The sequence below is a fragment of the Onychostruthus taczanowskii genome, unplaced genomic scaffold (genome assembly GCF_017590055.1).
Source record: "Onychostruthus taczanowskii isolate IOZ18803 unplaced genomic scaffold, ASM1759005v1 scaffold74, whole genome shotgun sequence".
Lineage (NCBI taxonomy): Eukaryota > Metazoa > Chordata > Aves > Passeriformes > Passeridae > Onychostruthus > Onychostruthus taczanowskii.
In genome coordinates, this window is record NW_024505229.1 from 895,943 (window position 1) to 921,453 (window position 25,511).

Consider the following 25,511-nt stretch of genomic DNA (forward strand, 5'->3'; position numbering starts at 1 on the left):
CAGGAACCCTTTTTCAATCAAAGCAAAGCAGGGTTTTTTGTTATTTTTTTTGTTTTTCTTTCTTTGCAGGTACATACAGAGACTCGGAATATGTCAAATTAATTAGCACAAAAGACCATCACACAATTCTACCAATGAATGTTTGCATCTAGAAATTCACGAACATGGTCAACAGTCATGTTCACTTCAACCCCTTAGGAAAAAAAAAAAAAGGGTTTGTTTTGTTTTTTTTTTAATTTTAAATAAAGCATTAATGTTACATTCAGACTTAACTCCTAGTACCATGCTAGATCTCAGTGTTGTCAAGAGTTCCCAACCCCACAGCGATGACTGTTTGCAGCTGCCCCTTTTTCCTGCTTTTGAAATTAAACAAAAAATTAATAATAACAATTAAAAAGGACAGGGAGGGGAACTGCAAAGAGCCTGATTATTTTTTTTTAATTTTTTTTTTCCAAAAGCTCACCAGGGGATTGCAGATACTCAAGACAAAATATTCCTTGCATACCAGAAAATGCTGCCAGTCTCCTCCTCCACCTTCACACTGCTCACTCAGGGTTTGCTGTGACACGATGGCAAACAACAACAAAAAAATTACGTAGCTCTTATTTACAATTAATTTCTTTTCTGCAGGAAGGGGAGAGGGGGGTAAAAAAAAAAAAAAAAGAAAGAAAAAAGAAAGTAAAACCTCACAAATGCTGAGAACACAAAGGGAATGGGATGTCAGACACTCCCGCTCGCGCACTCACACACCGAAGATTTTGGGGTTTTTTTTGTTTTTTTTTACACACATTTAAGTCTGGCTTAAGCTGATTTCAGGATCTCCACCCACCCTCCTCCCCCCCCACCATCCCAAAATATATATATAAAAAACCCTGGCCCCACTGTACAGAGCGTTTGCACACGGGTGCTTTGCAGTCACACTGAGCATGCTGGGCACGGCCGGGGCTGGAGCGGGGCACCCGGCAGGGCTGGGCTGCACCCACCCATTCCACGGCTTGACAGCAAGAGTTCCATGAAAACACATCCAGCTGCTGAAGTGGGAAGTGTGGGATGGGATTCAGAGCTAGGCTGGGCTTGGGGAGCTCTCTGAAGGGCACTGTCGGCTCTCCCTGCTCTGATGGGCTCAAAAAAGCCCAAAAATCCTCCTGGGCAGCCAGAACAAAGCGTTGGTGCTGCTTCTGTTCCACCAGCACCGGGATTTAAACCTCCTACAACTGCAGGGAAACTCTCAAAGCTCTGTTTGGCCAGATACACACAGAATTGATTGATCATTTCCAGGTACAGATGTGACAGCAGCTCCCCAAACTCACACATCCTGAACGCCACCAACTACTCTGTGACTGCCCCTCCAAAACTGCTCCATTTCCCCCTCCAAGAGATGAATGAATTCTCCATCAGAGACCAAAACTCCTGGGTCACTTTGTAGCTTTTAGGAACCGTGTGTTCAACGCTAGGATCTGTTAGAAAAATAAACACTTCACGAACAAAGGACAGAAAAGCAAAGCACCAGTTTTTTTTTTTTTTCTCTACAGCTCCAAAAGCTTCCAGCATGGTACAGATTCCTTCCCTCCCTCCCTCACCTGGCTGCCTCAGTGGCTCTTGTACCTTTGTGACCATCAGTGGAGGGAATATTTTTAAAAAAAAAAGGAAAAAAAGGGAAAAAAAGGAAAAAAAAACCCCAGGAATTCCAGATTTTTGCACTGCCCTGGTGGTGCTGCCTCTCTCCCCTCACACTCTCTCTGCCTTTAGAAAGTGAAAATTGATTAAAAGCTCCTCAGCTGCCCCATTTTTTAGCCCCTCCTGACCTCATTAACTCAGCACAGTTGTCATTCTCCTGCTGACCCCCCTGGAACTGACCCAAAGCATCTTCAGCACAAAATCCCAGCTGAAACTGCAGATTTTGAGTGATTTTGACAAGTTCAAGGCAGGATGTTGGCAGAAACCAGAGCTGGAGGTGCTGGTGTGGATTCAGGGACAGGATGGAAGTTGTGAGATTTTAAAAGCAAGACCAGGGCAAGGCTGGAGACTGAATGAATTTTGGAATAAATCTGTTTTACCTCTCTGCAAAGGCTCCAGGACTACAGCTGTGGGACAGAGAATCTTTCCAAAGCCTCCTCCTCCTCCTGTGAATGAAACTTTCTGCTCCACACAAATCTCCTGATGCTCCTAAAGAAAGGGATTTTCCCAGCTTTCCTTCCAGAATGTTTAATACAAATTAATTCCAATGGGCATTTAAAAAGGTGAAGTCTGCTGCTGCTGAAAAATTATGTATGTTAAAATAAAAATATTCAAAAGAATGGAAATATTCACCTTGATAATTTGCTCTTGTCTGTAAAAGCATGAAACTGCTGTACTTCTGACAGAGACCCTTAGGGCTCAGTGTTTGTACCAACTAACAGGTTTGAAAAAGTTACAAAATCCTGAAAATCTGGGATTTCCATGGTGTTTGGGTTGTGAGACACTCAGAAAAAGCACCAGGCAGCCTCCAACCCATCAGCAGTGAACGTGGGAGAAAGCAGAACAGCTCTGTGAAATAAAGGGCCAAAGGTGCCAGGAGGAAACAACCCAAAAACTGAACTGAAACAACAGAAAAAGGATTTTCACAGCCTTAACTTTTCTTAACCTTGTTAGGAAAAAATAAATGAAGCAACCAAAAAAATTTATTTGAGGTGAGAGTCACAAAAATACACTTCAGGTGTGGCAGGTGAAGAACCAGATCCCCTGGAACTCTCCCTGTACCTGAATTTAAAGCAAACCCCAAGAACCCAATGCAGAAAAGCAGCTTGGAACAGTTTGGGGAACAGCTCTGGGAACCAGAGATTTATCTGCACAAATGTTTGCTACCCCCAAATGGTTTTGATTTTTTAAATGTGGCTGTTTATTTTCCCAGAATTATCCAAGAAGTTGAGGGAATTTCTGCTCTCCCAGCAATCCAGCAGGTGGAAGAGCTGTGGGAGAAGAGAGGGGATTAAATTTTCTTTTTCAAGATTGAGATTTCCCTTCAGCCTGATGCTGTTCTGGAAAAAAATATATTAAAAAATCAAACCATTGTAAAAAAATAGATTTACAATGAAACAACTTCATCTTTATTGTAACTGCAACAGTAGTTCCATGAGAGTCAAGAACGTTAGAGAACTTCAATTTTCATAAGGTAAAGGAATTTACCAGCCTCAATAAAACCAGGGAATCACACAGGACAATCACTCAGCTGCTGGAGGAATATTCCATTCCCCACCTGAACTGGATTCAGGGTCCTTCCTGATCATTTTTTAGTGTATCACCTCTAGGAACTCTCCAAAATCCCAAAGAGGATTGAAAATCTGCTGCCACCAGAAATCCCAACTCATGAATTAGCTGCCTTATGTCACCTTCGAGAGGCTGGTTGCAAAATGGGGAGTTCTGTGACAAAAAAAATAAAAAGCAAAAAACCAAGAAGGATGCAAAGCTTGTCAGCTGGAAGGAGAGCAACAGACAGAAGCACAGAGGGTTTAGGGAAAAAAATCAAAATAAAAATGGCAGGTCCAGTTTTCAGTGTTTCCACCAACAAACGTGGCAGAAAAGCGTCTGAGGGTGTGAAAACCGAGGTTCGTGGAGTTTCACGAAGTTCAGAAAATAAAAATATTAAGGAAATTATTTGGCTGCTTGGATAAAAGCACATGAAAGTGGCAGCACACAGCTCGAGTGTCCTGCTGAGCCAGGGACAGCCCCAGGGAGCTGATCCCACAGATCCCACAGGGAAAGGGGAGCTGATCCCACAGGGAGAGGGGAGCTGATCCCACAGGGAGAGGGGAGCTGATCCCACAGGGAGAGGGGAGCTGATCCCACAGATCCCACAGGGAGAGGGGAGCTGATCCCACAGATCCCACAGGGAAAGGGGAGCTGATCCCACAGGGAGAGGGGAGCTGATCCCACAGGGAAAGGGGAGCTGATCCCACAGACCCCGCAGGGAAAGGGGAGCTGATCCCACAGGGAAAGGGGAGCTGATCCCACAGATCCCACAGGGAGAGGGGAGCTGATCCCACAGACCCCACAGGGAGGGGGGAGCTGATCCCACAGACCCCACAGGGAGAGGGGAGCTGATCCCACAGATCCCACAGGGAGGGGGGAGCTGATCCCACAGACCCCGCAGGGAAAGGGGAGCTGATCCCACAGATCCCACAGGGAGAGGGGAGCTGATCCCACAGATCCCACAGGGAGAGGGGAGCTGATCCCACAGGGAGAGGGGAGCTGATCCCACAGATCACACAGGGAGAGGGGAGCTGATCCCACAGATCCCAGAAGCAGGGTGGGAGCAGATCCCACAGACAGGGGTGAGGAGAAAACCCCACAGGCAGGATGGGAGCAGAACCCACAGGCAGGAGGGGAACAGATCTGTCTGTCCCTCAGACCCCACAGGAACAGTGAGGAGCTGATCCCACAGATCCCACAGGCAGGGTGAGGAGCTGATCCCACAGATCCTACAGGAGGGGTGGGGAGCTGATCCCACAGGAAGCATGGGGAGCTGATCCTGCAGGCAGAAGGACAGCTGACCCCACAGGCAGGGTGAGGAGCTGATCCCACAGATCCCACAGGCAGGGTGAGGAGCTGATCCTACAGGCAGAATGGGAGCTGATCCCACAGGTATAAGGGGAGCTGATCCCCCAGGGAGCAGGGTGGGCACAGGGAAGTGCCCCCTGTGCCAGGGATCCCTGGAGCTCTGCTCAGGGCAGCAGCAGGGAGGGAAACACTCAGGGCTGACTCACGGGACCTCAGGTGACCAGAGCACTACAGCAAGCCTCTGCTCACACCCACGAAGGGACATCCCTCACCCCAAAAGCTGAAGAATCTCATTTTACATTATCTGTTCATTTGTTTGGTTTTCTTTTCTTCCTTGGGAAAATCTATAATAAAAAGATTTTCCACAATACCCAATGGGAAGCAGTTTTAAAAATGATTTTGCAATTTCTCTTCCCTGTTCTGCCCCTCTACAGAAGGAACAAAAGAAGGGTGAGTGGATATGGGAAGGCTGTAGGTTGAATATCTGAATTTCTCTGGAATGGGCTGCAATTTGCCTACAGCAGAACAGTTTTCTATCCAGCAGAGACAAAAGATCTCCCATCCTGACTGAAGGGTCTTTTCTAAATCAAAGACACTGAAGCATCTCCGAGTTTCTTGATTGCTTTCCATGAAAAACGTGCCTGAATCCAAGAAACACAGGATTCCTCCCCATGTTCCATCCTCCTCCACTGCAATTAGATCAACTACATTTTTGCTGAGAGCAAACTCGTCTCAAAGTCTGTTAAAGCAGAGGTTCATTATTTTTTTTCCCATATATTCCAAATACAGAATAATAGTTTTAAACAGCTCTTACCAGCACTGGGAAAAATCTATTCTACTTAAGGATTTGTAAGTATGGTTTCCACAGATCAGTCTCAAACCTTATTGCTTCACAACTGCAGTATCCCTTGAAAAAAAAATAAAACATTGAATGGTCTGTTAATTTGTCTCAAATGGCTTTTCAGATTTGGCAGGGGAGGGAGAACGGAATGGCCAACAGAGAACATTGACTTCAAAATATTACTGTAGAAGGGTTTCCTCTTATTAAAAAAGAATACACTGTATTAAACAGCTGAAAGTAAAGACAGCATTCAAAGCCCATGAGTCAAGCCACAGCCAAAACCGTGTTCTACCCCTAAGTATTGTTTTCTTTTCCTTTTTCTTTTTTTTTTCCTCTTTTTTTTTTTTAAACAAAGATTTTCCTCAACTGCCATTTTAATCTTCACCAGAGGGTGCTTCATCTTCAGATCCCTCATCCCCTGACTTTTCTGGCGGAGGGCTGGCTGATTTTTTCTTTTCTGGGGGACTTTCAGGCTCTTCATCCTCTTCTTTGGGGGATGGGGTCTTTTCTTTTGTTGCCTTGGAAGCTGTGGGGCGACCTGCCTTCCCTTTGCCTTTCACTGGGCTGGGGGTCACTGGAAAAAGAAAAACCTTGTAAAACTCAGCAGCAGCAGCAAAGGCAGACTCCCAGTAAATGGGATTTCAAAGTCATCCAGCAGCAGCCTGACCATACCCACAGTGTTTTTAGCACTCCCAATTAGCAAAGCTGAAGTGAAGAGCAATCTAATGAGATTTAAAAGCTGGTTAATTGCAGGTCCTGGCTGATTGCTGGATGTGACATCATAAATGGACACAGCTCTTCTCAAAGCAGAGCAGGCATTGCTGTTATCATTTGAAATTTCTGCAGAAATGCTTCCAGTTTCCCTCTGGTTCACATGTCCCCACCCTGACAACATCCCAAAGTCCCCAACAGAGCCATAAATTGGTAAAATTTGGCTGTGAGACACAGAAAATCAGAATGCAGCACCTCAGCAGAGAATGTTTTCAATACCATGAGTTTTTACCACCAAGACACAGATCCCAAATCAACCCCTAAAGGAAGAATTAAAGCCAACTCATTATTCCACATTGCTGCTTTAAATCATGGCACTTGGGCCCTTCCAACATTTTTGTGGATCATCTGTGACTCCAAGATTTCAAAAACAAGATTCTGCAGCAAAAAGAAAATCTGGGTTTTAAACTGAGAAACTTCCCTTGCACAGACTCACCTGTAGCCTTTAGCCTGGGCTTGGGCATTTTCTTTTCTTTCCTCTCTGGCTTGGATTTCTTGGAGACCTTCTTATTTTTCTTTTTTGAACTGCCATAGTCACTGTCATCATCATCTTCCATGAGGAAGTCTTCATCACTTCCTGAATCTGCTCGAAGCATAAGGAAATTTCAGTTTTTTGGGAAAAAAAAAAAAAAAAAGGAAGGAAAAGATAGAGCTGAGATCTGCCAGTGAAACTGTGGACACAGACTCTGAGACCTTGTGGGCTTCCATTAATCTGCTGTGCTAAAATCTGACTGGGTTCTTACATCAGCAATGCCACAGGGACAGCAAAAAGCAGCAAAAAGCATTGAGAAGTTTACAATTATCCTGTAGGGCTGCTTACAAAGAAATACATCTCTGGAAAACACACACTCACACCTCAGGGGGGGGAAAAAAAAATCTTTATCTGCAAGGAAAAGGCACCAAGGCAAAGTCTCTTGTCTCACAGATTCTTCAAGATTCACTGAGTGAACTCTTCAGTTATTTAAGGCTTTCCTAAAATCTGTCATTGAAGCTTACAAACTTTTGACTGCAAAAATTCCAAATCAGTTTTGAAGCACTGGCTCATCTGCCCCTGTACATGACCAACCAAGCATGCAGAACAGTAAGTGGTGCAAATCCATGGCAGATTCCAATTTTCAAGTTACAGGAAGTTGCCACAGCCACATTTATAGAATTTAAGTACTTGATGACTTAAATCTCATTGTGGATAAAACCTGCAGGGAAGGGATCAACAGATCTACCCACTTGTGAAGACAAATTTTGTGGGACACACACACACACCCACACAGAGACACCTTTGCTGCAAACTTGGAGCACAAATTCCAGCTGAGAAAACCGAACCTGGACAGACACACAGTGAAAATGAAGTTATTCAGGAGCACAATTTCCACCCTGTGTCCCAGCCAAAAAGCAAACTGTGGTTTTTTTGCTGTCCCTTTTTCCAATCCCATTTACTCACTCTCCTGGAACTGTGCCTCATCATCCTCCTGCTCCTCCTCCTCACTCCCCACATCATCCATGAGCATCTCCCGCTGTTTGGAGGCTGCTTTGGACGCCGCCTGCCGCTGCTGACGAACGTTTTTGTGATCTTCCTTCTCATCCTCGCTGTCCTCTGCAGAAAAAGGCCCCAGACTGTGCTGAGCACAGAGCAGAGAGCTCCTGCCACGAGGCAGCACGTGGGCAAAACAGGGGCAGGGCATTTATCAGGGGTTAGAACACTGGCTGAGTTACTGTGGGGACAATTCAACCTCATCAACACCTTCCTTACTCACCCAACGAAGATCCTCTGCAAAATAACTTACTTTTTTCTTTTTATTTTTCTTTTTACCTGCAGGCCTTTTCCTGGATTTGGAGGCTGCTCTCTTATTCTTGTCTGGTTTAGCTTTCTTTCCTTTTTTGCTTTTTTGAGAGCTCTCGTAGTCGCTGTCGGCTTTGCCATCGTCGGCTCCTACGTCATCGTCTTCGCTGCCAAAATCTTCATCTGCAAGGAAGAGGCACCAAGATGAAGATTTTGGATCATTCTGGATAAAAGCTGCAGGGAAGGGATCAACACATCTATCCACTTCTGAAGACAAATTTTATAGGATCATCACATTACACAAAAAACCCATTAACAAACCAGGGAAGTAACAGCAGCAGAGGCAACATATGACTTTAAATAAATCAGAATAATTTAATTTCTGTCTCAAATCCTACTCCTGCAACTCTCACAGGTGTCAACAGATATGATTTAAAGATACACAATCAGTACAATGCTATTACCTGCTGAGTGTGAATCATCTTTCTTAGTCTTCACATCTTTGTCTTCTGAATCCTCACTGCAAATGAGAGGAGGATAAAGTGAGAGTGCTTGTCTCAACTTTGACTTCAGTCACTCTTGTGTGGAAAATAACAACTTTTAAAGAGCAAACTGGTGTCCAGGATGAGAATTTTCACTTTTCCTGGACATACTTCAGGATTACTCAGCTGCCTGTGGAGTTATCACGGTTGGGAAGATAAAGTTCAAAGTGTGAATCCCAGAAAAACTGAAACCAGGCAGGAAATAACCAGACTGAGGTGAACCAAGCACTTCACTCCCAAAGCAACCCACAATCCACATGGCTTCCAGTGCAGTTACAACTCTGATGGTTTATATGCAGTCTATACATGAAATAAAGGTTTATCCTGAAGAGATTTTAAGTCAGCACATGTCTTTATGTCATTGTTCAGATTCCATTCTGTGCATCTTGCATTTACTGGCACATGTCTGGTCTAAGCTTTCTCAAATGATTTGATCATTTGGAAAATAAAAGACATCTTGGGGTGCTAGAACAAGAACCAGCTGGCAGAACCACAAGAATCTTCAGAACCAGCATCCCTGAAGCTGAGCTCTGTCATAAAAACCCAAAAAAAAAAAAAGTCAAAGGTCTCGTGGCAGTCACTGGGGGACTGAAAAATGGAAATTCTACAGGAAAATTTCACTTTTCAGTAGGGCAGCACTGAGGCTGCTGGAGGAACTCGGCTCCCAAACCAAGCTGTGTGTTTACAGATTACCCAAAATGAGGAACCAAGAGCCACAAAACTTCCAGATGCCCCCTTGTCCTCAGTGCCACCCATCCCTGGCACCACAGGGATGCTCTGAGGCTGCAGAACACGGGGCACCTTGCCCTGCCTCACCTGGGGATGCAGCAGCTGCCAATCCTTGTGCCCAAATCCCTTTCCCTGGCACTCCTGCTGCCTCTGGAGCAGTGCTGAGCCATCTTAAATGAAGTTTAGAGATGCTCAGGAGGGCAACTTAATGTTTATAGATTACCCAGAATGAGGAACAAAGAGCCACAAAACTTCCAGATGCCCCCTTGTCCTCAGTGCCACCCATCCCTGGCACCACAGGGATGCAGCAGCTACCAATCCTTGTGCCCAAATCCCTTTCCCTGGCACTCCAGCTGCCTCTGGAGTGCTGGAGCACTGCTGACAGTTCCACACGTGATTTCTGCCTCACCTCAGTGTCTCAGACCTGAGCTCCAATCTCACTGGAATCTGGAGTGCTGGAGCACTGCTGACAGTTCCACACGTGATTTCTGCCTCACCTCAGTGTCTCAGCCCTGACTGAGCTCCAATCTCACTGGAATTCCACTCCCCCTGGAAGATGCTGCTCCCCACACACAGGGCAAAGCTCTGGGAAATGTTGCCAAGAGATGCAAAGCTGCTTTTCTTACCTGTCCTCCTGAGAATTCTTCCCAGATCTCCTCTTGTTTTTAGCCTCTCGGGGAGACGAGCGGATTTTCTTGGATGGGGGACCTGAATCTCTTCCATAATCATCATCTGGACAGGACAGGACAGCACAAAATGGGCTGGGGTCAAACTCATCCCAGCAAACTGCTCTCCTCAGCCACAACTCCAACTGAGCATTTCATGCACATCAAAAAGAAAAACTTCATAAAGCTTCAATAAACTTTGGTGGAAGCGAAGTCCTGGTTTAGATCACTGATCTGAGCTTTTCTTCTGCCAACAGCACCGTGGAAATGTTCTGTACAGTCAAGTCTCACCCAGGGAAACACACACAAACCTCACAAGAGGACCCAGGATTCATTTTGTATTTAGTTATTTTATAAATCCATTAAAAATTAACAGCCACATGGATTTCTGCACGATTCTAACAGCACACACTCTTTACTGTCCTGGGATGGATAAAGGATGTCATGGAGCTCGCAGCAGAACTCCTTGCAACTCTTACACAATACCTTATTTAATGAATAAAACCTCTGTAATTAAGAATGATGCATATTTGTCTCATTTTGATTATCAGTGCAACCTTAGCATTGAGTTTCTTTTCCAAGAACTCAGAAGAGTCCAGAAAGTTTCTGTTAATTCACACAGATGATATTGTTTTAGAAATGGGATCCAGAATTTTAATTCAGACATTACATTTTTACCAAATGTGATCCAGCAATATTTTGTTAATTCACACAAATGATATTTTTTTAGCTGCAATCCCCCCCAAATGCCTGATAATGTGGGCTCAACTGGAGCCATAAAATAAATGGAAAACATCTTTTCCTGTGGAAAAAAAGTGGCATCAAGGAGCCTCTGCCCCAGAACATAACATAGAGCAAGGAAGGAATTGCTGCCAGCAGCCTCCAGGCACTACAACAATACCAGCATTAAATAATAAGATTTCTATCACCATTGTTTGTTTAATACAAAACATATGAGAATGATTATATTTTCAAATACTTATTAACAGTTCAGGCTGTGAAGAACAGAAACTCCTTGGAACTGGAGTTGAAGATGTGATTAGAAGCAGAACAATTAACATGCATGGCAAGAACAAGGAGATGAAGGGAAAAAAAAAAGTCATTTACCAGCATCATCTGATTCCTGAAACTGGGAGTAATCCACCACCTTCCTGTTCCTGTTAAAAAGCAGGAGAAAAAATTAGGAATTCATCCCTTCAGGGCTACTAAAGCTTTAAGGAACACAAAGTGCCACATCCTCATTTCCAGTGCTGCATCTGTAGCCCAAAAACATCTCAAGAAAACTTGGACAATTCAGCCACCTCCACCTCTGCAGTCAGGAGTGAACACAAAGTACATTAAAGCATAAACAGCATTTTCCTGAGGGGATTTTATAATAATCTGGATTGCATCTCAGAATGTGAACATTGTTTTTATAAATACACAAAGATTATGAATCAAACGTTTCCAGACTGCTCCTTTTGGAATTTCTGCTCCTCACCTGCTGTCACACCTTCTCCCCCAATTTTTGTTTTCCCACATGATCCCTGTTCTGAAAGCACTTGAAGCTCACTGGGGTTTCCAGGAGCTTTCTGAACGACTTACACCGACCTGGAAGTCAACAAAATCAAATCTGCCTCTTCAACTTTCTGCAAGCTCCAAAATGGAATCGTTGGGGATTTTATCAGCACCTTGTCCATCAAATCCCAGCTGCTTTGTGGACAAGGCATCAAATCCCAACTCTTTTATTGATAAAGTATCAAACCCCAGCTGTTTTGTTGATAAAGTATCAACTCCCAGCTCTTTTATTGATAAAGTATCAACTCCCAGCTCTTTTATTGATAAAGTACCAAATCAGCTGTTTTACTGATAAAAGTATCAACTCCCAGCTGTTTTATTGACAAGACATCAAATCCCAGCTATTTTATTGACAAGATATCAATTCCCAGCTCTTTTATTGATAAAGTATCAGACCCCAGCTCTTTTATTGATACAGTATCAATTCCCAGCTGTTTTACTGACAAGATATCAATTCCCAGCTGTTTTATTGATAAAGTATCAAACCCCAGCTCTTTTATTGATAAAGTATCAATTCCCAGCTCTTTTATTGATACAGTATCAATTCCCAGCTGTTTTACTGACAAGATATCGATTCCCAGCTCTTTTATTGATAAAGTATCAAACCCCAGCTCTTTTATTGATAAAGTATCAATTCCCAGCTCTTTTATTGATACAGTATCAATTCCCAGCTGTTTTATTGATAAAGTATCAAACCCCACCTCTTTTATTGATAAAGTATCAATTCCAATTCCCAGCTGTTTTACTGACAAGATATCAATTCCCAGCTGTTTTATTGACAAAGTATCAACTCCCAGCTGTTTTACTGACAAGATATCAATTCCCAGCTCTTTTATTGATAAAGTATCAATTCCCAGCTGTTTTATTGATAAAGTATCAACTCCCAGCTGTTTTACTGCCAAGATAACTTCCCTATAAATCAGCGAGCAAAGCAAACCAAGGCAGCCAATAAAATTAAACAAAACCAATGAGATTCCAGCTGACAGTTCCTCCAAGTCAGACTCCTGTCAGTCCTGGAAGGGCTGACAGGGGCTGGGAACACAGAGATTCCCAGAGTCCCTTTTTCCAGCCCTTCTGGCCCAAAGCCAAGGATAAATGGGATTTTGCAGCAATCACCACGTGAGCTCAGTTCTTCAGCTGGGAGCTGCACCCAGCACAAGGATCCTTCCTCATCCTCCTCCTCCTCCTCTTCTCCTGCTCTCAGCACAATTCACACTGAGCTCCATTCACTGTCAATTAATTAATTATCACTAATTGCTGATAAACCTGCTCAGTTCAAAGACACCCCAAAGCCAGCAGGGCTGATCCATCAATAATCAAGTTTAAGTTGTTTTCCTGAGCATCTTGAACTGATGGCTTACAGTAGGAGCAAAACTGGTTTATTTCAACCCAAACCTCTTAAAAACCCCAAAAAATTAAACTAATCCCTTAAAAACACCCCAAAAATACAAAAAAAAAAAAAGACAAATGAAAGGAAGACAATATTTGCACAGGTAAATCAAGTTTGTCCTCCTGAGCATCTTGAACTGATGGCTTACAGAAGGATGAAGGAGCAAAATTGGTTTTATTTCAACCCAAATCTTTTAAAGAAATTTAAAAACCAAAAAATGAAACCCATCCCTCAAAAACATCCCAAAAATACCAAATGAAAGGAAGGCAAGATTTGTACAGGTAAATCAAGTTTGTCCTGAGCACCTTGAACTCATGGCTTACAGAAGGATGAAGGAGCCAAACTGGTTTTATTTCAACCCAAACCTCTTAAAAACCCAAAAAAATCAAATTAATCTCTTAAAAAGCACCCCAAAAATACCAAAAAAAAGACAAATAAGACAAGATTTGTACAGGTTGAAGCCCACCCAAGCTCTGCAGAGGAACACAGTCCAACAGCAGCGGGCACTGGTCTCTCCCTCAGGCTGAGCGTGGTAAAATTCCAATTTAGGGACCCAATTATTGGCAATTTTTGATTTCCTCCTATTCCAACAAGGAGCCTTCCTGAAGGTTGCATCTGATGAATTTTATCCTGATAAGCATCAGAAGAATAATTAAGTTATTTAGTAAGAAATCTGATTTGATGTATCAAGTATTTTTTTTAATGTAAAAGCACAAAAAAGCAGAATTTCCAGAAATAAACAACACTTTTAGGCATCACTGAGCTACTAAAGATGGAAAGGGCAGTTTTTCCACCTTGCTTCCTTCAGAGACACATTAAATCAGGTGCTGGGAAAGTGACAGTGGCAGCATTTACAGGAATTGTAGCTGTGGCAAAGATCCTTTACCAAAAACATCCCTTCCCCAGCACCATCAGAAAGTGAGATTTGTATTTAAAAAAATAAATTAAAGATCACTCTTTCAGAAGAAACCAAAAGTGAAGCTGTTTCCTTGCAGAAACTGATATTTGTATAAAAAAAAATTTAAAATAATTGTTTCAGAAGATACCAAAAGCGAAAAGATGAATTTTATTCCCATAAGCATCAGAAGAATAATTCAGTTATTAAATAAGAAGTCTGATTTTATGTATCAAGTGTTGGGGCTTTTTCGTGTGAAAGCATAAACAGGGTGAAAAAAGCAGAATTTTGTACTAAAAAAAAAAATTTTGTATTTCAGAGGAAACCAAAAGTGAAGCAGATTCCTTGCAGAAAGTGATATTTTTATTTTAAAAAATAACTTAAAAATCAATGTTTCAGAAGAAACCAAAAGTGACTCCTTGCATTATCTTATCTCCCAGGGTGGAGCAAAGGAGCAATCTCTGCACTGATACCACTGAAGATAAAAAGCTGCAAATAAATCTTCAACAGCACCAGAGAAGCTCAGAGAGAACCAAGCAGCTCCTGCCCTGACTCCAAACTCATCTTTCACCTCTTTCAGCCCAGCCAGCTTCGATTTGATTTGATTAGTTATTTATTTCATTATTCTGCAGCAATAGCTGCACAGAGCCTGCAGTGTTTACGACAGCAAGGTGATAAAAACTCTGGGGAAGATCAGTGGGAAATGTGGCACTGGAGAGCCTCTCTCATGTCCCAGCAGAGAGAAAAAGAAACTCTTAAATCCACTCAGGCTGAGCTAAAAGAGACTGGGATGGGCACTGTTCAGGGTGGTCTGAAATTGAAATTTAAACGGGGTGGACATTGTTCAGGGGGGTTTAAAATAGAAATAGAAATTTGAAGGGGATGGGCATTGTTCAGGGGGGGTTAAATATAAATTTAAAGGGGATGGGCACTGATCAGTGTGGTTTGAAATTTAAATAGGATGGGCATTGTTCAGAGTGGTTTAAAACATAATTTTAAATTTAAAGGGGATGGGCATTGTTCGGGGGGGGTTAATATATAAATATAAATTTGAAGGGGATGGGCATTGATCAGTGTGGTTTAAAATTTAAATAGGATGGGCATTGTTCAGTGTGGTTTAAAATATAAATTTAAATTTAAAGGGGATGGGCATTGTTCGGGGGGGGTTAATATATAAATATAAATTTAAAGGGGATGGGCATTGTTCAGGGGGGGTTAATATATAAATATAAATTTGAAGGGGATGGGCATTGATCAGTGTGGTTTAAAATTTAAATAGGATGGGCATTGTTCAGTGTGGTTTAAAATATAAATTTAAAGGGGATGGGCACTGATCAGTGTGGTTTGAAATATAAATTTAAAGGGGATGGGCATTGATCAGGGGGTTTAAAATATAAATTTAAAGGTGATGGGCATTGATCAGTGTGGTTTAAAATATAAATATAAAGGTGATGGGCATTGATCAGTGTGGTTTAAAATATAAATTTAAAGGGGATGGGCATTGATCGGGGGGGTTAAAATATAAACTTAAAGGGGACGGGCATTGATCAGGGGGGTTTGAAATATCAATTAAATTTGAAGGTAGCTTCCTTGCTGATTCACATTAACACAAAGTGTGCATGTAAAAAAGTTCACAGATAAGTTTTTAATAACAGCTGTCAGTTTTTGGAATAAACAGGAGCTCATCAACATGTAGGAAGGAAGCACTCAGTGCAGTAATTCTCCAGTAATTTAACTACAGCTCAGAAATGCACAGAAATTTTTGCAACCTGCACTTGATGCCTGCCAAAGTGCAATTTTGGAATTATGGAAAGCAACATCAACGTGTCAAAGGATCACTAAATGCCCATTAAACTGTAAAAAAAAATGTCATCCTCATACCTCATCTTCAATTTAGTCCCTAAACCTTCAGTTTTTAAATCAACATCAGCACAGCCCTACAATCAGATAGAAACATTTTGGGGTTTTTTAAGAGAATGCACAGATGAAATGCAACATCAACATGTCAGAGGATCACTAAATGTCCATAAAACTGAGAAAAAAATGTCATCCTCACATCACATCTTCAGTTCAGTCCTTAAACCCTCAGCTTTTAAATCAACATCAGCACAGCCCTACAATCAGATAGAAAGTTTTGGGGTTTTTTTAAGGGAATGCACAGATTCCCAGGTATTTGTACAGGTATTAAAACCCACATTTTAAAAAAATCCCACAACATGCAATCCTGCAAAGCAATGCTGAAAGGAGTCTTCAAAAATCCAGGCACTGAAGAGAATGTTTAGGTCAAACCCAACCACCCACCCTCAATGCAACAGAGCAAAGGCAAGGAGATTCAATGGTTGTTGAGGTTTTGGTGTGGTTTTTTCAGCACAACCTTGATTTAAGCAATGTAACCAAAAATCCTCAGCATTTCTGAACAAAGCTCCAGCCCCTCCTGACCCTCAGGGCTGGCTCAGCAGTCAGGTTTCACTTCCAGGTAAAGGTGAGACCAATATCATCACAAATATTGCCACTAAAATCACTTTTGGGTAGATTTTTTTATACAAAGAAAACACAAATTCCAGCCAGAAGTGTTTCCTGCAGGGATTTTCAGAGCAGTGCAAAGCAAATCTGCAGTGTTGGATTTGGGATTTCCATGAGCACTGATTTAAGATCACCAGCAGAAGGTGGCACAGGGCACCTGGTGACAGGCAGGGACCCAAACCAGGTCACTCTGGGGTTAACTGGGTAAAAACTGGGCTCGGGACTCACCACTGAGAGGGTCCCACTACAGAGCTCAGATCTGGGTCTGGCCTGACTGCCCACTTCAGCTTCTGCAGGATTTTCAGGGCTCACAAAACAATCCAACGATTTCTGCAGCAATAATTAAAGCAGCCTTGTGCTCTTTCTCTATGTGATTTTAACCAGAATTGAGATTTTACAGAAATGATGCAGAGAAGGAGAGGAACCAAACCCAAACACCCAGCTCACTCCCCCACCCTGGTATTCTGAATTTCCTGGTACCTCCACCACCTTTCTGTTTCTCCTCAGACTGAAAGAGAGCAAGAATCACCTTTTTCTTCATCTGGACCACACAGCATCCCTCAATTTTATTAAGTGCCAATCCCCCAAGGAACTGCTCCTTGCCTGCAATCCCACAGAAACCTTTCCACAATCACAATTATTTCTACTTTACCTTGCCCAGTGCCAACACTGGCAACAAGTTACATTTAATAGTAAAATTTCACCCTTCCACTGCAGTGCCAACAGCAGGCTGGGATTCAAACCCAGAAAAATGAAAGATGCAAAGCCTTGAAGCACTGAGATAAACTCATAACTGGCTTTAAGGTTAAAATGAATGACCAAAAAGCCCCCGGGATTCCCAGCCCTGCCCACAACAGCTCAATTTACAGAAGACAAGCAAGTAAAAGTGACCAGTGAGAAAAAGCAGAAGAAAAGCTGCACCAGAAGTCAGAACTCTGACTTTAAACACATGAATTGATGCTGTATATATAAAAAATAGTGGCTTCAAGTATTACATTTCATTTTAGCTCTGGAAGCAACCCCAGCTCTCTTTGCAAAACTTCAGCAGAGTTACACAGGAGATGCAGAAGTTCAGTAATTTCAGGTTCCTTTAGTTTTTACTCCTTGCCTTTTTCTAGGAGAAAACCCCATCATTATCCACCCAGGAGAAATGGAATTGTGCAGAAGAACCTGGCTCTCAGTGCCAGCCACATGGAGCCTGTAAATACCAGCACTTTATTACTACTTAATTTTAAATAACTGAATTAACAGCCAGACTCAGCCTCAGGTCAATTTTCTCAACAAGTGGAGTAAAAACTTGGGATATGGGATGGATTTGATGAAGTTCACTGCTTCAGGTGCACACGTATTCACCAGAAAGCAGCAGACAAGAGCAGTTAATTCAAAGAACACTGACTGGAGGAAAACTCTCCCACCACGACATCTCTGATGAAGAACCTTTCACCAGGCTTCCATTTCACCAAAAACCAGCAAAGACAGGCAGACAAAACTTCATCCCAGCATTAATTTGTGAATGGATTGGAATCTGTAGACAGGGTTTTCTAGCTAGCAGAGCAATATAACTTAGCAGGCACCGAATATTTACCTTTTTTCCCCTGGAAGGGCTATTAAACCCAGGGAGATAAGGGACTGCTGCCTCTATCCTGCCCCGTGCCAGGAGGTTTTGTGCTCCCAACAACCTGCTGGACTTTGGTGCTTCATTTTCAGCAGAGGCTGACAGCAGGCAGACCTCTCACAACATTCCAGGACTGGACAGAGGTGTTTTATTTTAATCATTTTTTTTATAAACTCTCGCAAAAATACTTAATTCCAGCAAGCTCAGAGTCTCTGTTTTTCAAGACAGCAGCCCTTCCTGACCTGGAGGAAATCTCTAACACTGAAGTGTCCCCTCAGGCAGCAGAGTCACATCACCACTAATTTGGGCAGCTCACCCAGCACTGAGCCACTCCCACACTCAGCAAAGCAGTCCTGGGTTCCATTTCTATTTTAAATTCTGCATTATAAGAGATGTTACTTAAATCCAAATGCTGTCACCTCTAAACGCATAGATGCATCATTGTCACAATTAATTTGTGCCTATTAGTTACATTAGCTAAAATACTCAACATCCACAGCCCAGCCCAGGCTCACTGGGAATAAAACATGAAAACTCCAACTGGGATGAAACTCCAGCCAGTCACTTGAGAATGAAGAAATTCCAAAGCATTACAAGAACGCCGTGGGAAACCTCACACCTTTGCCATGAAGACACCTTAAATCACAAGTGCACGCTTTTGCCACCTCCTCGGCAAAGCTTTGACACCCGAGGGAATCACAGAATATCCTGGATAGGAATGGACTCACCAGGATCATCCAGTGCCACTCCCGGCCCTGCACAAACACCCCAAAATCCCACCCTGGGCATCCCTGGCAGAGCTGTCCAAACACTCCCGCAGCTCTGCGGCCGTGCCCATTCCCCGGGGACCCTGAGCAGCGCCCAGCACCCTCAGGGAGAATAAACACCCCAAACCCTTCCCCAACCACCCCCGGCGACCACAGCCGCAGCCCTTCCCTCGGGCACCACCTCCCCAAAGCCACCACGCTCCATCCCACCTGGCACAGCCCAGCGCGGCCGCCAAAGGCTCGGAAACGAGAAGCAAAGGGCGAAAAGAGCAGCGGCGAGGCGAGCCCGGAGCGCGCAGCCCGCGGGCGGCCGGGCGGAGCGGGGCGTGCGGCGGCGCCGCTCGCACCGAGGGGGCGGCTCCTGCCGGCTCCTCCCCTACGCGTGGTTCCCCATGCACAGCCCCCGTGCCCCGGACCCTCGCCGGATGGCACCGCGTCCCCTCCCCCGGCAGCGTGCTCGGCCCGGCCCCGCCGCCCGGAGGGGGCCGCGGATCGCGGCCAGAGCGGCGCCCGCCCCGCGCCAACTGGGTCACGGCGGCGGCGGAGAAAAAAAAAAAAAAAAAAATCCCCTTTTTTCCCCCCCCGTTACAAAATGTGGGACAGCGGCCGCGGGGCCGCCCCGCCGCGGCCCGGTTGAGCGGCGCGGCGCGAAACGCGGTGTTGATGGCGGTGGCCCGGCCGAGTTAGCGGGGAGAAACAAGGGGAAATAGAGGAGAAATCGGCACGGCCTGCCCCGAGCGCGGCCTGCCCTGCGCGGGGCCGGCCCGGCGGGAGCGGCGCCGCCGGGACTCACCTGACGGGCCGCGACATCCTCCCGGCGCTTCGGGCCGCGCGGGGCCGGGCGCGGAGCAAACGGGGACGCGGAGGCCGCCGGGGCCGCTGAGGCCGCCCGGAGCGAGCGGGAGCGCTGGGCCCAGCGCCTCAGGCCGCGCCTGCGGAGCCGCCGCTCCCCCGTCAGGCGCCGCCGCCGCCCCCGGTGCCGCTCCCCGATGCCGGCCCCGGCGCCGATCCCGCTGTCGCTCCCTGAGCCCTGTGGCGGTCCCGGTGTCGGTGCCGGTCCCGCTCCCGCCGCTCCCCCCCGCAAAATGGTCGCGCTCGCCCCGCCGAGAGGATGCGAGCGGGGGGGCGGTGCCGCCGACCCCGCCGGTCACGCCCCCCTCGCCAGCCGATTGGTTAGGGCCCGCGAGAGCCCGCGCCCCATTGGCTCGTTCGAACCATCACGGCGCGCAGGGCCCGCCCACTGTCCCCGCGGGGAGGGCGGGCAGCGCGGCCCGCACGCGGCGGAGCTCCGGCGGCAGATTCGCCACGGGCTCCCGGTGCCGCCGCGGCTCCTCCGCGCCCCTTCCCGCTGCGCCCACCGCTCCCGCCGCGTCCCTCCGTCACCGCCGCCACGCCGGAATTTTTTCCCGTTTCTCCTGGAATTTCTCGAGGCGCTGCGGCGCCTCAAGGCCCGAGCCGCAGATTCGCCGCGCGGGCCCGGCGCGGTTTTGGAGGGAAAACGCGGCCCCGGGCGCGGGTTCAGAGTAATTAATTTTTATTATAAAAAAATGCAAAAATTCGGTGTCAGCGGCAGATTTTGACACCAGCACTGACGTCACTGATGCCACTTCTCCCTGTGCGAGCCAGCAGTTAAGTACACGCACAATTCATGCAAAGTCCAATGAAGATTTGGGATTTTTTTGCACTTTAAACTCGCCAGAAATCCCAAAAATTACTCATTTGGGTGAGGAAAGGGGACGCTTTAACCACGGAAAAATTAAGATTATTCCACAGTCATTAAAATGAAGCCTCTCTATTTTGCTCTGCATTTTGGTCTTTGGAGGTTCATCCCTCCATTTTAGTGAAAATAGAATTTAAATCCTATTTTTACACACTGGGAACTGTGAGAAGATGGATTAATGATACAAATATTATCAGATTTATAGCAGAAATTATAATTTGGGGTTTTTTCACCAGCACCGTTTCCCCTGCGCTGGCCAACGCAATTCACGCAAAGCCCAACTGAAGATATTTGATTTTTTTACACTTTAAATTCCCTCCAACCCCCCAAAATCCCTCATTCTGGGGAGAAAAAATACATGAAAAAACCATGAAAAAATTAAAAATATTCCACAACCGTTAAACTGCAGCTTCTCACTTCTGCTTTGCATTTTGTTCCTGGGATGTCCATGCCTCCATTTTAATAAAAATCCCATTTAAATCCTATTTTTACACAGTGAGAAGACGGACTGATGACACAAACATCACCGGATTTACAGGAGAAATTCCAATTTTTGGATGATTTTGCAAACCCTGCGTGATTTTATTGGAATCCCTTTGGAATTTTGGCCGTTTTCCTGAACCAAGAGGCCCAAAACACACGGAATTTAGGAGCAGGAACCACAGCAGGGAATTCCTGTCTGCAAATATCCAATCAAACCCCCTGAGGTGCCCAAAATTTTCATTTTTATGTAGCTCGATAAAAACACAATAATTCAGGATGTTTCGGCTGAGTTAATTTGGGGTTTGGTATTTTAAATTTTATTTTATTGATTTTTTGGGGGTTTTTTTGGGTGTGTATTTGGGGTTTTTTTGATGTGTATTTGGATTTTTGGGGTTTTTTTGGGTGTGTATTTGGGGTTTATTTGAGGTTTTTTGGGTTTTTGCATTTGGGGTTTTTTGGGTGCGTATCTGGAATTTTTTTTGGTGTGTATTATGGTTTTTTGGGTTCCTATTTGGGATTTTTTTGGGTTCATTTGGGTTTTTGCATTTGGGTTTTTGTGGGTGTGTATTTGGGTTTTTTTGGGTGTGTATTTGGTTTTTTGGGTTTTTCTTTGGGTGTGTATTTGGGTTTTCTGGGGTTTTTTTGGTGTGTATTTGGGTTTTTTTGGTGTGTATTTGGTTCTTTGGGGTTTTTTTGGGGTGTGTATTTGGGATTTATTTGGGTGTTTATTTGGGATTTTTTTGGGTGTTTATTTGGGTTTTTTTGAGTGCCTATTTGGGATTTTTAAAATTTTTTTTGGGGTGTGTATTTGGGGTTTTTTGGGGGATTTTTGGTGTGTATCTGGAATTTTTTTGGTGTGTATTATGGTTTTTTGGGTTCATATTTGGGATTTTTTTGGGTTTATTTGGGTTTTTTTGATGTGTATTTGGTTTTTTGGGGTTTTTTTTTCGGTGTGTATTTGGGTTTTCTGGGTTTTTTTTGGTGTGTATTTGGGTTTTTTTGGGTGTTTATTTGGGATTTTTTTGGGTGTTTATTTGGGTTTTTTTGAGTGCCTATTTGGGATTTTTAAAATTTTTTTTGGGTGTGTATTTGGGGTTTTTTGGGGGTTTTTTTGGTGTGTATCTGGAATTTTTTTGGTGTGTATTATGGTTTTTTGGGTTCATATTTGGGATTTTTTTGGGTTTATTTGGGTTTTTTTGATGTGTATTTGGTTTTTTGTGTTTTTTTGGCTGTGTATTTGGGGTTTATTTGGGTTTTTGCATTTGGGTTTTTTTGGGTGTGTATTTGGTTTTTTTTGAGTGTGTATTTGGGGTTTTTTTAGGTGTGTATTTGGTTTTTTGGGGGGTTTTTTTTGGGTGTGTATTTAGGGTTTTTTTTTGATGTGTATTTGGTTTTTTGGGGTTTTTTTGGGTGTTTATTTGGGTGTTTTTGAGTGCGTATTGGATTCTTAAAATTTTTTTTGGGTGCGTATTTGAGGGTTTTTTGGGTGTGTATTTGGTGTATTTTGATGTGTATTTGGTTTTTTTGGGGTTTTTTTTGGGTGTGTATTGGGGATTTATTTGGGTGTGTATCTGGAATTTTTTTTGGTGTGTATTTGGGTTTTTTGGGTTCATTTTTTGGGTGTGTATTTGGGATTTATTTGGGTTTTTTTGAGTGCGTATTTGGGATGTTTAAGATTTTTTTGGGTGTGTATTTGGGTTTTTTTGGGTGTGTATCTGGAAATTTTTTTTGGTGTGTCTTATGGTTTTTTGGGTTCATATTTGGGTTTTTTGGGTGTGTATTTGAGTTTTTTTGGGGTTTTTGGGTGTGTATTTGGTGTGTTTTGATGTGTATTTGGGTTTTTTGGGGTTTATTTGGGTTTCTGTACTTGGGGTTTTTTTGGGTGTGTATCTGGAATTTTTTTTGGTGTGTCTTATGGTTTTTTGGGTTCATATTTGGGATTTTTGAGTGTTTATTTGGGTTTTTTGGGTGTGTATTTGGGGTTTCTTTTCCCTTTTGTTTTGTTTTTTTTTGGGGTTGTTTTTGAAGTTGGTTTTTGGTTTGGTTTTTTTGTCATTTGGTTTGTTTGGGAGGTTTTGTTGGGTTTTTTTGGTGTGTATTTGTGATTTTTTAAGGTGTTTATTTGGGCTTTTTGGGTGTTTATTTGGGTTTTGTTAGTGTTTATTTGGGTTTTTTGGGTGCATTTGGGATATTTTTGAGTGTTTATTTGGGTTTTTTGGGTGTGTATTGGGGTTTCTTTGGGTGTGTATTCGGGATTTTTTTTGGTGTGTATTTGGGTTTTTTGGGTGTGTATTGGGGTTTCTTTGGGTGTTTATTTGGGCTTTTTGGGTGTGTATTGGGGGTTTCTTTGGGTGTGTATTCGGGATTTTTTTTGGGTGTTTATTTGGGTTTTTTGGGTGTTTATTTGGGATTTTTTTTGGGTGTGTATTGGGGGGGTTTTGGGTGTGCATTTGGGATTTTTTGAGTGTGTATTTGGGATTTTTTTTGGGCTGTTTATTTGGATTTTTTGGGTGTGCATTGGGGGATTTCTTGAGTGTGCATTTGGGTTTTTTTGGGTGTTTATTTGGGTTTTTTGGGAGTGCATTTGGGATTTTTTTTGGGTGCTTATTTGGGTTTTTTGGGGTGTTTATTTGGGATTTTTTTTTTGGGTGTGCATTGGGGGATGTCTTGAGTGTGCATTTGGGTTTTTTTGGGTGTTTATTTGGGTTTTTTGGGAGTGCATTTGGGATTTTTTTTGGGTGTTTATTTGGGGTTTTTTGGGTGTTTATTTGGTTTTTTTGAGTGTTTATTTGGGATTTTTTTGGTGTTTATTTGGGTTTTTTGAGTGTTTATTTGGGATTTTTTGAGTGTGTATTTGAGATTTTTTTTTCTTTTTTGTTTGGGATTTTTGGGTTGTTTTTGGGCTTATTTTTGGGGTTTTTTTTAGAGTTTTTCCTGGTGTTTTTTTGTTTGTTTGTTTAGGGATTCTTTCCCTCTTTCCCCCCGGATTTGTTTGTTTTTCTGGCTTTTGTCGCCTCCCTATCGCGACAGCGCCGGGGTCGGGGCAGCGCCCGCGGGGCCAGCGCTGTCCCGGAGGATTTTCCGCACTTCCAGAGGATTTTCCCAATTATTTCCTCCTGCAGCCAAACCAGGCTGCGTTTTGGGGTTAAATGAAATTTATTATAAATCCCCACAATTTCCTGTTCTCAGCACGTCTCACGCTGGGGTTTTATCAGCCCTGGGGGCAGTGGATTTTTATTTTTATAATTTAATTTTATTTATTTTATTTTATCATTTAATTCATTTCCATTTTTATAATTTTTATTTTATCTTTTAAATTTATTTTTATTTTTAGCAATAATTATCATTTCCTGTATTTTTATTTTATTTTTATAATTAATTTTTATTTTATAGTTTATTTTTAAATTTTATTTTTAGAATTAATTTAATTTCATTATTTTTTATTTTATTTGTATCATTAATTTTTATTTTTATCTTTTAATTTATCTATAAATTTATTTTATTTTTAGCATCATTTTTAATTTATATCTTAATTTCATTTATTTTTATTTTATTTCTGTCATTAATTTTTAGTTTTATTTGTATCATTAATTTTTATTTTTATCTTTTAATTTACCTATAAATTTATTTTATTTTTAGCATAAATTTTTATTTGTATCATTTAATTTAATTGATTTTTATTTTATTTCTATCATTAATTTTTAGTTTTATCTTTAATTTATCCATAAATTGATTTATTTTCATTTTATTTTTGGCACTAACTTTTATAATTTAATTTCCTTTATTTTTATTTTATTTCTATCATTAATTTTTAGTTTTATCTTTAATTTATCCATAAATTGATTTATTTTCATTTTATTTTTGGCACTAACTTTTATAATTTAATTTCCTTTATTTTTATTTTATTTCTATCATTAATTTTTACCTTTATAATTTCATTTTACTGGGAATAAAGAGGCCCAAAACACACGGAATTACGGAGCCCCAGGAGGAAGGAGCAGAAACCACATCAAGGAATTCCTCGCTGCAAATTTTGAATCCAACCCCACTGAGGTGAAAAGTTTTGCATTTTTATGTAGCCCAATAAAAATGCAATAATTGAGGATATTTCAGCTGAGTTCATTCGGGGTTTGGGGTTTTGAAATTTTATTTTCTTGTTTGTTTGGGGCCTTTTTTTGGGGTTTTTTTTTGGGTGTGTATTTGAGGTTTTTTTTCTTTTTTGTTTTGTTTTGTTTGGGTTTTTTGGGTTGGTTTTGGGGTGGTTTTTTATTTTTCAGGGGTTTTTTTGTTTGGTTTGTTTGGAGGGTTTTGTTTGGGTTTTTTGGGTTGTTTTTGGGGTGGTTTTTTTTATTTTTCAGGGGTTTTTTTTTTGTTTGGAGGGTTTTGTTTGGGTTTTTTTGGGTGTGTATTTGGGTTTTTTTGGGTGTGCATTTGGGATTTTTGAGTGTGTATTTGGATTTTTTGGATGTATATTTGTGATTTTCATTGCTATATTTTTTTCCTTTTTCTTTTCTTTGGGGTTGTTTTTTCTTTTTTGTTTCTTTGGGGTTTTTTGGGGTTTTTTTTTGTTTGGTTTTCTGTTTGTTTGTTTGTTTTTTGGGCTATTTCAGAGGAATTTGTTTTCCTGGCACTGCAGGGCACTCCACACCGCATTTTTTATAATTTTTTGTTGTTTTTATTCCTAATTTCAGCTTGTAAAC

The 25,511-nt window shown here is 42.6% G+C and overlaps 1 protein-coding gene across 2 annotated transcripts; it reads right to left on the reverse strand.

Moving 5' to 3' along the window:
* Positions 1 to 5,306: 5,306 nt before the first annotated feature.
* NUCKS1 (nuclear casein kinase and cyclin dependent kinase substrate 1) lies at positions 5,307 to 19,730 on the reverse strand. 2 transcript variants are annotated; one of them, XM_041422550.1, is made up of 8 exons: positions 19,402 to 19,730; positions 10,969 to 11,018; positions 9,823 to 9,928; positions 8,390 to 8,445; positions 7,956 to 8,108; positions 7,587 to 7,739; positions 6,585 to 6,731; positions 5,307 to 5,951 (listed from the first exon to the last, which is right to left on the reverse strand). In XM_041422550.1, the coding sequence occupies exons 1-8, from the start codon at positions 19,416 to 19,418 to the stop codon at positions 5,752 to 5,754; spliced, it is 882 nt and encodes a 293-aa protein (XP_041278484.1). In that variant the 5' UTR covers positions 19,419 to 19,730; the 3' UTR covers positions 5,307 to 5,751. The 2 variants fall into 2 exon arrangements, with proteins under 2 accessions (XP_041278484.1, XP_041278482.1); XM_041422548.1 differs by having other exon boundaries at positions 6,585 to 6,734.
* Positions 19,731 to 25,511: the final 5,781 nt, after the last annotated feature.